Source organism: Theropithecus gelada, chromosome 14, assembly GCF_003255815.1.
Source record: "Theropithecus gelada isolate Dixy chromosome 14, Tgel_1.0, whole genome shotgun sequence".
Classification (NCBI taxonomy): domain Eukaryota; kingdom Metazoa; phylum Chordata; class Mammalia; order Primates; family Cercopithecidae; genus Theropithecus; species Theropithecus gelada.
The window spans coordinates 30,117,543-30,130,313 of NC_037682.1; the positions used below are offsets into that span (position 1 = coordinate 30,117,543).

General features: G+C 39.3%; 1 protein-coding gene across 7 annotated transcripts in view; it reads right to left on the reverse strand.

Annotated features, from left to right (window-relative positions):
• Nucleotides 1-12,771, reverse strand: part of CD44 (CD44 molecule (Indian blood group)) — a 91,663-nt gene that overhangs the window by 14,971 nt on the left and 63,921 nt on the right. For 3 of the 7 annotated variants that reach the window (XM_025356265.1, XM_025356267.1, XM_025356266.1), the window contains 6 exons: nucleotides 11,974-12,102; nucleotides 10,377-10,508; nucleotides 8,409-8,510; nucleotides 6,560-6,649; nucleotides 5,169-5,372; nucleotides 1,670-1,732 (listed from right to left, as the gene is read on the reverse strand). The exons of 1 other annotated variant lie outside the window; for it this stretch is intronic. In XM_025356265.1, coding sequence (XP_025212050.1) covers nucleotides 1,670-1,732; nucleotides 5,169-5,372; nucleotides 6,560-6,649; nucleotides 8,409-8,510; nucleotides 10,377-10,508; nucleotides 11,974-12,102 — 720 coding nt within the window. The remainder of the gene's footprint in view (nucleotides 1-1,669; nucleotides 1,733-5,168; nucleotides 5,373-6,559; nucleotides 6,650-8,408; nucleotides 8,511-10,376; nucleotides 10,509-11,973; nucleotides 12,103-12,771) is intronic. 3 more of the 7 variants (XM_025356268.1, XM_025356269.1, XM_025356270.1) reach the window with 3 other exon arrangements.

A 12,771-nucleotide genomic window follows, 5' to 3' on the forward strand; every position in this document is an offset into this window, starting at 1 on the left:
TGAACCTGTGACTTCTGTCTCTAATTCAGAGGCATCTCTAATGAATCCCTACCTCCTAGTGCTCCTCCATAGAGAGTTATTGTGGAAGCCACCATGTAAATATCCATCTTCATATTTGTTTTCAATGTGTAAACATTTAAACCTGTTGGTGAGCCTCACTCAAACTTGGGCATAAAAAGGGAAGGCAGTAATTGATACGGCTTAAATCATTTACATGGGGTACCTGGATTTATGATGTTCAGGGAGACCACAGTAAAGCAGCACTGGCAGAACCTCCCAGTAGCCCAGCAGTAGAAGTCATTAGTAAACCTACCTCATGCCAGACTTTTGCAGTCTGGGGTAAGGTTTGCAGGGATGTGATCTAAATCACAACAAACAGGAGTCTATTTAAGAATTCACGCCTGGCAGTAATTATGGTCATTATGGAATGCTTTCTCCAGAGTGTGCTATGAGAAGTAATATGAGACCCTCCAGGCTTGAAAGGTGGCTCTGTCACTCCCTGGCCCTGTCAACTCTGACAAGTGACTTACCCCCTCTGAGCCTTAGTTTCCTCATCTGTAACATGGGGATAATAACAGTACTTACCTATGTCACAGAGTTTGTAGGATGACTGAATGAGTTCATACTAGATAAACTCTATACATTTGCTGATATCAACTTTTCTTTTCTTTTCCTTTTCTTTTTCTTTTTCTTTTTTTTTTTTGAGGCAGAGCATTGCTCTGTCACCCAGACTGGAGTGCAGCAGTGCGATCTTGACTTGCTGCAACCTCTGCTTTCCAGGTCCAAGCAATTCTCCCGCCTCAGCCTCCCGAGTAGCTGGGATTATAGGTGCGTGCCACCACACCCGGCTAATTTTTGTATTTCTAGTAGAGACAGGGTTTCACCATGTTGGTCAGGCTGGTCTCGAACTCCTGAGCTCGTGATCCACCCGCCTCGGCCTCCCAAAGTGCTGGGATTACAGCTGTGAGCCACTGCGCCTCGCTGATACTGACCTGTTCTTGACCTACAATAATGGCAGTTCCATTTGGCCCAACTTAATACATGTAAAGTGTTTAGAAAGATACTGTTGGCACACAGCAAATTCCCAACAAATACCAGTGATGATATCATGGGCCAGGATGATGCTAAATGCTTTGCATGTATTCTATCGTTTAGTCTTTGAAACAATGTCCTGTGACAATTATTATTATTCTAAGTTTATTACTTGAGAAATTTTGTCTCAGACCCTTTAAAGCATCTTGCTCAGTTAATATGTAGAGAGCTGGAATCGTTCTCAGGCCATTTTTGCTACAAAACTCATGCTCTTACTCACTCTGGTGTAGTGCAATGTTAAATTGGGACACTGCCTGAATTCTTCCTGAGGTTTTCAGTGCAAGGCTTTTCTCCAGAGCAGTAGTTCTCAAAGTGCAATCCCTGTCCCAGCAGCGTCAGCATTACCAGGGATCTGATTAGAAATGCAAATACTTGGGCTCCACCCCTGACCTACTGAATCAGGAGCCTTAAGGGTGGGGTCCAGCACTGTGATTTAATAAGCCCTCCCTGTAATTGTGATGTATGCTAAGAAGGTTTGAGAACCACTTCTCTGGAGACACTGACTCATACTTCATTAATCGTCATCGTCAGGCTCAACGATTATAACAGTACATGACTGAAGCGGTTTTGAACTCACCAGCTGATTCAGATCCATGAGTGGTATGGGACCCCCCACTGGGGTAGAATGCATCTTGGTCTCCTGTAATGAGCAATCAGGAAGGTCAGTACTGCATGTTTTCACTTACACTCCCGTCTGCATTTCCTTACATTTGCATTCCTATACAGCCTATCCCAAAGTTTAGTCTTTTTAAGGTATTCCAAAAAATGATGGCAAAACAGCCTTGAATGGGTGCATAATATTAATTACTGTTCATTGCTTAATCCACGGATAAATGAGCTAGAGCTTTAATCAGAATTAAGGAAACTAGGGCAGCAAAGGCTGAGAAGGATGACCACAGGAAGTTTTGTAGAAACTTGGTTTTGGTAGAAATCCAAGAACTGTGGTAAGGAACATGCTAACAAAAATATTGTGATACCTTTGCAGGTCTGAGGTTGAGACTAGACATTGTATATTTTAAATAAGGACAATATGAATTGGATTATGAGAAATGTAATCACTGGAAATGGGCGTACGCTGGCTTAGGGCATGAAACAGATTTCTTGGCGGCAGGAAATGAGTATGCAATAAGGAATCTTGGGATTGAATGATGTAAAGATTCAAAGAGAAAAGTCAACTACTTATTTTCAAAAAAAAATTAAAAATAAGTAAAAAAGGAAATGGTGAGATGATAGCTAACATGAATAATGTGTATTGGAATATGGGTATTATAATAAGTTTAAAATAATATTTTTTAAAGTTAAATCTGTGGTTTCAACATGACGAATTAATATAATCCTAACTTCTCAAACATCTATCACCAGAAAGCTTTAGATTAAGTCAGCCTCATTAATTGCTAAAATCTAAATCCACAGGTCAAATCTTGAATGCAGCATATTAAAACTCCCTCCCCCACCCCCATTTTTCAAAAATATACTGGAATCTTTTTTTTTTTTTGACCACAGGACAATGCTTACATAAAATGGCTGCAGTTATCCATTATGAAGGCACCTTATAGGGAGTCTATAGTAACCTGATCATCACCATTTCCTTGATTAGAGAAGGTGGAAGTGGGTAACACTTAGTCACCTGTGTAATTATGTTGAAGAGACAGATTGCTTTGTTCCTTGGCTGATGGTTAAAACAAATGAAAACAACATTTGCTGAAATGCCACACCAATACACCCACTACCAAAATCACCATTACCGTCACCATCCCATCACCATCATTATCACCATCACCATCACCATCACCACCACCACCACTGCCACTATGATTCTAAATGCTTTAGTTCTTTTTTGGGGAACAGAGCCTCGTTCTGTCGCCCAGGCTGGAGTGTGGTGGCATGATTTTGGCTCACTGCAACCTCCAATTCCTGGGTTCAAGTGATTCTCATGCCTTAGTCTCCTGACTGGTTGAGACTACAGGCATCTGCCACCATGCCTGGCTAATTTTTTGTATTTTTAGTAGAGACGGGGTTTCACCATGTTGGCCTGGCTAGTCTCAGACTCCTGACCTCAAGTGATCCGCTTGCTTCAACAAATGCTTTAGTTCTTAACATTAAGCCTAAAGACTGAGAAAAATGTATGGACATAAATGAGATTTATATGGGTGAGTATTTTTGAAGAAAACCAAGGATGAGAATTGGGTGACTTAATTGTCTAATCCATGGAGAATCATGGAAAATCTCTCCTTACCACTGTGGAAATTAGAAGGAATCAGTGTCTGTGAATATCAGTCTTGTAAAAAGCATTTGATATACTAACATTAGGCTATAAGCCTTCTAGGGTACTGTGACTATTAAAATTGCCATTTAAAATTTAAATTCATGGCTGGGCGCGGTGACTCACGTCTGTAATCCCAGCACTTTGGGAGGCTGAGGCAGGTGGATCACTTGAGGTCAGGAGTTTGAGACCAGCCTGGCTAACATGGTGAAACCTCATTTCTACTAAAAATAAAAAAAGTTAGCCAGGCATGGTGGCACACATCTGTAATCCCTGCTACTCAGGAGGCTGAGGCAAGAGAATTGCTTGAACTTGGGAGGCAGAGGTTGCAGTAAGCCGAGGTCGCGCCACTGTACTACAGCCTGGGTAACAGGGCAAGACTCTGTCTCCAAAAAATAAATAAATAAATAAATTCATTAGGTTGCACAACAGGCTTTCTTTTACCAAGAGCAATGAGACAGCACTGTAAGATTTTCTGAAGAATACTGACAATGGTACTTGGAAATTTTAATAAGTGAGAGCAGAACAATGCTGAATAAAGAACTAAGGAGTGTAAGGGGCTTTGTCTTGCCAATATTGCTGAAGTTAGCATTTTCTTAAACTGTTTTTCTTGAAGCTCTGGGGTAGGCCACCCAGAGAACTGAGGCCTAGCGTGTGGCATTCTGAATTTTCTGTCCCTGCCTCGCAACTCTCATCTGTTTTACATATTGGATTCTCATGGAGGCTGAGGCAGAAGAATTGCTTGAACTCAGGAGGCGAAGGTTGCGGTGAGCCAAGATCGCACCACTGGACTCCAGCCTGGGCAACAAGAGCAAAACTCCATCTCAAAAAAAAAAAAAAAAAAATATATATATATATATATATATATATATATATATATATATATATAAATTCTTATTTTTCTTTTTAGGGGGAGGAGAGAAGATCTCTGCTCCAAAATTATATATCTAAAGTCTCTAATCTTGAATATGCCTTAGTGACTGTGTTACAAAGCAATTGAAAAACTAGTACTAGGAAGACAGAATCTGTTTTTTATTTCTTCACTCAAGTGGGTGTTTTCCAGTTCCCCTTTCTTCAGTGTTAATTTCTTAATACAAATGGAGAAGCAAAGAAAAGCAGAAGCAGAGATGACTACTTATTTGAGGAAAAAAAAAGACTTACTCTAGGTTCATGTCAAACTTAATTGAATAAATTATCTTCAGTCCTCTCTTCACTATTACAATCAGAGAAGTGGTCCCTATTCATTAATACTAGATTAAATCATGAACATTTTAAGTATGCATCAGAACTAGAAGAGGTTTATCCAACACCAAAAGTAAAACTGATCAATCTATCACCAAAACCAGATAATAATTTCAGAGCAAAGATACTAGTATATAGAAATTATTCACCTGTAGGATAAAACCTTACCAAATAAGTAGCATATATTAGTCAAATTAAATGGAATTGCTAAAATTCGACTATTTTGACCTGCAAAAATATCAGTTTCATGTGGTTCAACTTCATATATCACAAGATAAGACAAAGAAAGCAATTCCATCATAACAGCCAAGTTGTACACACACACACACACACACACACACACACACACAAACACACACAAATGGAAAAAACACTGGCAAAAGGAAGTATTCTTTTATCTAAAGTATACCCAAGTTTATTTGCACTAGAATTGATAACCAATAATGAAAGACATTTCTATATCACAAACTAGTCCAATTCCAGACAACACAGAAAATGTCCTCTGTAATATGAAACTGTATACTGTTTCTCTGTATAGAGAAAGCAAACTAGATAATAAATGCCAAATTACCTGATAAGGAGTGATTGACATTAGAGTTGGAATCTCCAACAGTAACTTCAGTAACTCCAAAGGACCCAGTCTTAGCTGAGGTCACTGGGATGAAGGTCCTGCTTTCCTTCGTGTCTGGGTAATGAGAGGTATAACCTTCTAGTAAAGTGGTTGAGCCTTCAGAATGATTTGGGTCTCTTCTTCCACCTGTGACATCATTCCTATCTGTGTGGAGGTGGAATCAGTGATGAACCCATATTTGTAAGATTACCACCCACCATGTGCTTGTCTCCAGAACACACAACTGCTGCAAAAGCTTTCCACTTGTTATCCATAAATAGGGAGCAATAGAGTGAAGTCTGTCACACTATTGAACAGAATAAATATTTTGCAATAGACACCACTTGGACATCACTCAACAGAAGAGATTTTGGTGATCTTAATACCCAGAATTGGCATTTGTTGCAACATCTGCTTGGGTTATTAGGTAAGGCTATGTCACTAAAACTGTGACCTTGAAGTCAGCTGAGGTCATAGATAATCTTGAGTTCTTTCTCAATTGGATTCATCTTTGATGAAGTGGAGGGAACATACCATTGGATTGAAAGATAAAATTTTGCTGCTTGCAATTAGAATAGCAAATGCATGGTTTCAAGGGCCCGAGGCTACTAAATTAATTATTCTTTTCTTTTCCAGAAGGGACTGCTTTTTAGTCATCAGCACCATGTAGGTCCAGAGGACAAAAGGCAAAATAATATTATTGTGAGGAATATAAAGTGATATAATCAGACATTTATGCCAATTATAAATTATAATGCAAAAGAACTGAAATAATAAACAGTTTCTTGGACCACAGCACAATCAAATTTGAAATCAAGACTAAGAAACTCACTCAAAACCATATAATTACATGGAAATTGAATAACCTGCTCCTGAATGACTTTTGGGTAAATGATAAAATTAATGCAGAAATCAAGAAGTTCTTTGAAACTAGTAAGAACAAAGATACAACATACCAAAATCTCTGGGACACAGCTAAGGCAGTAGTAAGAGAGAAATTTATAGCACTAAATTTAAATGCCCACATAAAAAAGTTAGAAAGATCTCAAGTTAACAAAAATAAATAAATAAAATCAATCATATATAAGCAATCCATTATGGTTAAAACAAAGCACTAACCCTAGAGTGAAAGAAATCCAACCTTTAAGACTAAGAAATGTAGTTTCCACTTAATGTTCAAAGAGTATATAAAACAGGAAAATCAGAAAACCACCACCAGATGCACCTTTTGATTAAAAGTAACAGCGTAACAGCAGCTAATCGATGCACCTCCACCAAAGACACTGCAAAAGTACCCATAATTGATTGATTCTTATCAATAACTGAAGCCAACTAGATTTTATAATTCTTACTGCTTGATGTCAGAGTAGAAGTTGTTGGATGGTCTTTGTCTTCTTCCAAGCCTTCATGTGATGTAGAGAAGCTCTGAGAATTACTCTGCTCTGTTTCAATGAGGGATGAATCCAGTGTTAATTTGAAGCTATGGTACAAATCCTGTTATCTGCTAGCAGGGAAGATCTGGCTAGAGTAGAGTCAGATGGATAGGTGCACAGGAAGACCAAGGTTTGTGCACACCATTCTCCTCTGATTGATAGAAATATACAGAATTCTATTTTGCCCCTAGTTGGTTCCAAAAATCCTTTATTTCTCAGTATAATCATCAAAGGTAATGTGGCAAGGTGAAGAATGAGCCAAAACTTTGCCTACCCTGGATTGTCCTGGCGCAATTGTAGCATTGCTCCCAGTCACTCAGGAAAACCAGAGAACACAGAGACATGGAAAAAAGAATATTTGAATCCCAATGCTCCTATCAGTAATCAAGAGCACCTAACTGTGTGTTAAGACATGTGACTGTAGGGAAAATGAACACTATGATAGCCTGCAGTCTACTTGTAACCACAAAAGAAAAAGAAGCCTATCTAGAATAGCCTACTCGAGTAACACAGATCAAATTTATACAAGGAAATACTTAGCTACCTTGTAAAGGTCATCAAATTAAAGTTACCATTTTACTCCATTATTAAGTTGTTTTTTTTTTTTTTTAATTTCACCTGTGTATAGGGATTCTCATCACTGCACCAAGGAAACGCTTGCCTGGGCAAACACAGGGCCCTCAGTGACATATACCAATTTGAGGTTGAACCATTGCCCATATCTAAAATCACTTGGACTGTTTCAAGTTTATTTTTGTGTTCTTTCAAGAAAGGTACTGACCTCTGAGTTGCAGGTACAAAAACTTCATAAAGCACACCCATAAGCCATGCCCACCACCAAACAAATATTACAACCCAGGAGAGAGACAGTCACCAAATCCCAAGCCCAATGTCAGAACAAAAGCCAACAGTGACATAAAATGGAAATAAAAGTCCTTCTTTGGCAAGGGCCATTCATAGGCTTATTTGCATCTCCTTTGATGCTTAACGCTGTGCTATTTACATTGCTGACAATCAATACATGCTTGCTGATTTTTTTCCTTTGCCTAAAGGGCTCATATGAAGGACTCTGCCCATTGTGTGTGGCAAGCAATAAAATGGGACCTTCTTAATTCTAGATTTCTTTTGTATTCTTCAAAGAAATTATGAATGACTTTAGGCTGATCTCTAGGACATCCCCGCACATATAGTAGAAATTAAGGCTACTAGAAGTTGAACATTTCTTAGTGACAGAAAGAGATACTAGCAATTTTTGTTGTTTTTGTTGTTGTTCCAGGGATCCCGTCACCTTTGTTGATTGTCAATAACATGCCTTGCCTCTCCTCTAAGAACTGATGTGATCTCTAGGATTATCTGGCCCCAAAAATGTCTTTTTACAACCATGCAAGCAATCCTACCCGTCTTCTGCACTGGCTGGAGGAAAGATGGATATTGAAAGGAAATGGTCAGTTAAAACACAGAGATATCCTGGAAGTGGGCTTGTGTTTCACTGACATAACTACTTAGAGAATGAAAATGGAGTTGAATGGAGTTCTACTTTTTTAAAAACACAAAGTCATTGAATCTGGAAGGCACCAAGAAATGAAGGGAAAATCAGCTTGAGAGACCTCCACAAGAAATATAGACAATGAAGACAGTTTCACACTCTGGGCTGAGGTGAGCCTCATAGCACCATTCCACCACCAAAGTTCTGCATCTTGGCCAATAGGGTGTAAGAGATGAAGCAGGAATACAAGTCAATAAAGAGGCTGAGCATCGTTATTCTTACTCGTTGTCATTGAAAAAGGTCCTGTCCTGTCCAAGTCTTCCACCAAACCTGTGTTTGGATCTGCAGTAGGCTGAAGCGTTGTACTATGACTGGAGTCCATGTCTGAAGGAATCAATGTTAGTGTTAATGCTTGATTTCCCAAACCCACTACCCGAAGGTGGCTTATGGTCTACAACTGATTTTTTAAAATATTCACATCTGGCCAAGAGGAAAGAAAGCACATACTGACTATATCTCCAGAACTGAGATAGATTATTGTTTCATCAAGAGCACCACAACAAGTAACTGACTTTCCTTGAAGGGCCGAGTTATATGAAAGCTATGATTCGTGTTTGTTTTTGCTGAGTCTGGAAGGACTCTACATGGGCACATGATGGAACACCCAAAGCTTGCAGAGAGACAGAAACATTGCCTTTTTTATAGAAACATGCAATCTGACACATGGAGAAAAGATAAAGTGTGCTGGCTCAGGCACCATTTTATCCCCTTCTCCTTACCAACCAAAGGGACTTGTAAAAATAGCCCTCTTCCCCCCTTTAGTCTTTTTCTCTTCACAGAGTGAAAATGCAAACAAACACAAAATCAGCATTCAGTAACACCTAGGTGGAGTTACAGAAAGTATACAGGGGCAAGAAATAAGAAGCAGTAGATGTCATTGAATTATTCTTCCCCAAAACCCAAGTATAAGCGGTCTTTAAAATTTAACTTGTACAATGTTGAGTAGTGCAGAAATTTCACTGAGATACTTGTAAATGTTGTTTTTAATAGTTATCACAGATCTATTCTGCTGAAATAAGAAGTCTTGAGTGAAACAGAGGCCAAACAATTTATAAACCCCATCTATATTGCTGGCTCTCCAATTCAGTCAAAGTCTATCCACACCACTGCCTCTGGGGAGATTTAATCAGTTCCAGCGAAGCACCAGAATACTGGGTACCTACTCGTGCACTGCAGCTTTCAACACTAAATATTCAAGATTCAACACTAAATATTCAACACTAAAATATTCAAGATCTTTGTAGGACAAAAATGTGGTGACTCTACTATCCCAGATTTCAAACAAGAGCAAGTGCTAACCTGAATCAAAACTACAAATGGACATTCTCCCAGAAAAAGTCCCACTTGATGATGGGATCTAGACTCTTGTTCGTCTTCCCTCTTAGAAGTAGAGTCCTTCAAGAGTTATCATACCATTGTGTAGTTGAAGCCAATTGTATTGTCCTTGACATGTTCATTAATTTAATGGAATCTCTTTCTCTTCATCAGTACATAGACTTAATATTGATTCTGAAGATCTTTGCCTGACTTGGTTTTCCCCCATATCTCAGAGCTCCAGCTCCTCAGAGCTCCAGCCGCCATGTGCAGACTCATGTGTGCTGGGTCTGCCTGTGGTACTTCAGTCACTCAACATAATGGCCCCTCCCTAGCCATTCAAACACATCTTCCTTTGTGAAAAATGGATCTACTCACTTGACATATACATTCCTTGGCTTTTCTTCCTTCACATTTCTCCTTAAATGAGTCTCCTTCTTAGGAAAACTGCCCCCCACCCCCCCCCCCACCCACTTCCTTTCTCTGACTATCCAGGGTTTTTAAATTTTTCATAAACCAGATCCAAATCACCTTTCTGTGATGCTGTGGTGGGCGGGCAGGGGTCCTCAGAATTTCTTTAGCGTTTATTGTTGGTAACATTCATTTCACATCTATTACTTACTGCCTCACACAGATATATTTTGACAATAAATGTTTTCTTTTGCCAACTCTCCTGCTAAATTCTTTACTTTCAGCTCAGAATTTCATATTCAGGTGAATATGTGTATCACTCCTACCAAGAAAACTAATTTTTGAAGAATCTCAAGTCCTTCAGGAAAGTAGTTTGGTCTAAACCTAGGGCATATTTCTAGAAAAATAGTCAGCAGTCAGTGGATTTCAAAAAACAGAATATATAAAAATCTCAGAGGCTATTACCCATCCTTCTTCCTGCTTGATGACCTCGTCCCATGGGATGTGAGATTGGGTCAAAGAAATCAGTCCAGGAACTGTCCTCTGGGCTTGGTGTTGTCCTTCCTTGCATTGGATGGCTGGTAAGAGCTGAGGCTGCTGAGACCATGCAGTTGGAGCAATTGTCAAAGTGTTAATGGATGCTTGGTCAGGAATACACTGATTTTATTGTTTAAAAAGACTTTATTCTCTAGACAAGACAATGAAACCATCTTCCTTGTATAGAGGGCAAGGAAGTTGCATAAATGCAAAATGTTTCAGCAGGTTTGGGTTCACTCATGCTCATTTTCTTCTTAACAATCAGCATGTGAACTGGAGGACACAAAAGCATTAACGACTCCTGCAGTGCAGAGAGGATGAGTTACAGACATCATAGGAAGATGAAGGAGTAGTTCTTGACCTGTGCCATGCTGCCACCGTACCCTAACGGCAGAAGTATAAAAGCCCGAGTGCATTATGTTATTCTGAGACAACCATATTCCAGCCGAATGCACATTAGGCTGGAAGTGATCTCAGGAAAGGAATCAGGTAACAGCTTTCCATGTGATCAATATGAAAGTCAATGCCATTTATCTCAAAAGCATGAATGGAATCCGTTAGAAGCATTACCTGACAACGGGATTTATGGCATAAATGACATATTAGAAAGCAGCACATGCCTTACTTCATTCTGAGCCAATGAAGAAGTATAGGTAGAAAAGATTGCAACAGCATTCTCTTAGCAACAACCACACCACATAGACAGTCACAGAATCCATTGCTCTGCCAGGAATTCATTCAGAACTTGCCATGCCCCAGAAGTACATGACGCATTATCTTCTATATTGCAAATAGAAATATGGGAATATTTCTCACTGATACCAAGTGAGAATATGGAATTCACATTCTTGATAAGGCAGGACACATTTCAATACTTATGTCACACAGCCAAAAAATCCTGCATGGGAGCTTGCAGAGCCAAGTCATCTGGTATCACTTAGAGATGATGATAAGACTTGATTCCAATTTCCACAATCTCACAGTTCAAGAATAGAGAAGATGGCTTGTTTATACTCAAGGACAAATTACCAAACAGGCATGGCCAAAAGGCCAAATGACATCAGACAGGTGTCATTTTTCACATAATGTCTGGCTCTATTTCTTCAAACACTGGAGTTCTGGCAAAATGCTTTCTCACAAGTCACACTTTGCAGGATCACATTGTAAAGTCTGGACCCATATTCTAGAGTAGATTCCTTTATACGACAAAAGGGGATATTTTATCAGGGCCTCCGCTACAATCTCACTAGATAATGCCCAGAACTTGGTGTGAAAGAGACATGTTCAAGGGCATGTTCTCTGTGTTTCCTGTTCTTATTCGTAACTGGCTTGTATCCATTCCTGTTCAGGTGACTTGTTATGAGCCTTTAAGGTTTGGCTCTGTGTTAACTGCAGCATAATTTATTAAGTAACCTAACATCTTGTGACAATTCCTCCAATGTCCTTTTGTTCAGTGTCCTCAATGTCTACCATTTAACCCAAAAGGAAGTTGCCATCCAAATTTACTTGTTAAACCACCCATTACCAGCTGTCCCTGTTGTCGAATGGGAGTCTTCTCTGGGTGTTTGGAGATATCCCTCATGCCATCTGTTGCCAAACCACTGTTCCTTCTGGGTAGCTGTTTCTTCAGTTGTACTACTAGGAATTGCCTGGACTGTGAGAAGAATATCAGTTGGGAGACATAATTGTCTATTTTCCTTGCCAATAGCTGTCAACGTATCTTTCTACTTTAAGGGCAGATACACATGGGAACAGAAGGTAGAAAAGAAAAGCAGCAAGGAAACAGGCCACTGATATTCTGAAAGGGATATTAGAAATAAAATGATCCAAACATTTAATTTTTCAGATGGGAACATTGTGGTCCAAAGAGGTTTTGATTTGTTCAAAACCATAGGACTAAGCAGACCATAGCTGATGAATTCTCAGAGTTCTATGAGTTATCATTATTTTTATTTTACTGTAGTGTATGGCGTCACATACCCTGTCTTAGAAAACCATTCAAAGAATAACCTCTTCGCTCCAGTCATTCTGATGAAAGGAAAATACTGTATAACAACTGACAAGATCAGCGCGTTAGGAGACCGTCTCAAATGGTGGTCATGTAACCCATAATTGCACACACTGGAAATGCACCAGCAGTGGATTTGCCCAGCAGGAAAGGTGTTGGGATGGCTTGAATGCTATTTCACTAACACATTATGTGGCAATGTTCATATGGCGCCTAAAATTGCTAAAATCACTTTTTAACAAAATTAATTCAGTTGACAAAAACTATCCAAGCCAGTTTGAGGCATTATATAAATAATAGTGTGTGACAGGCTTA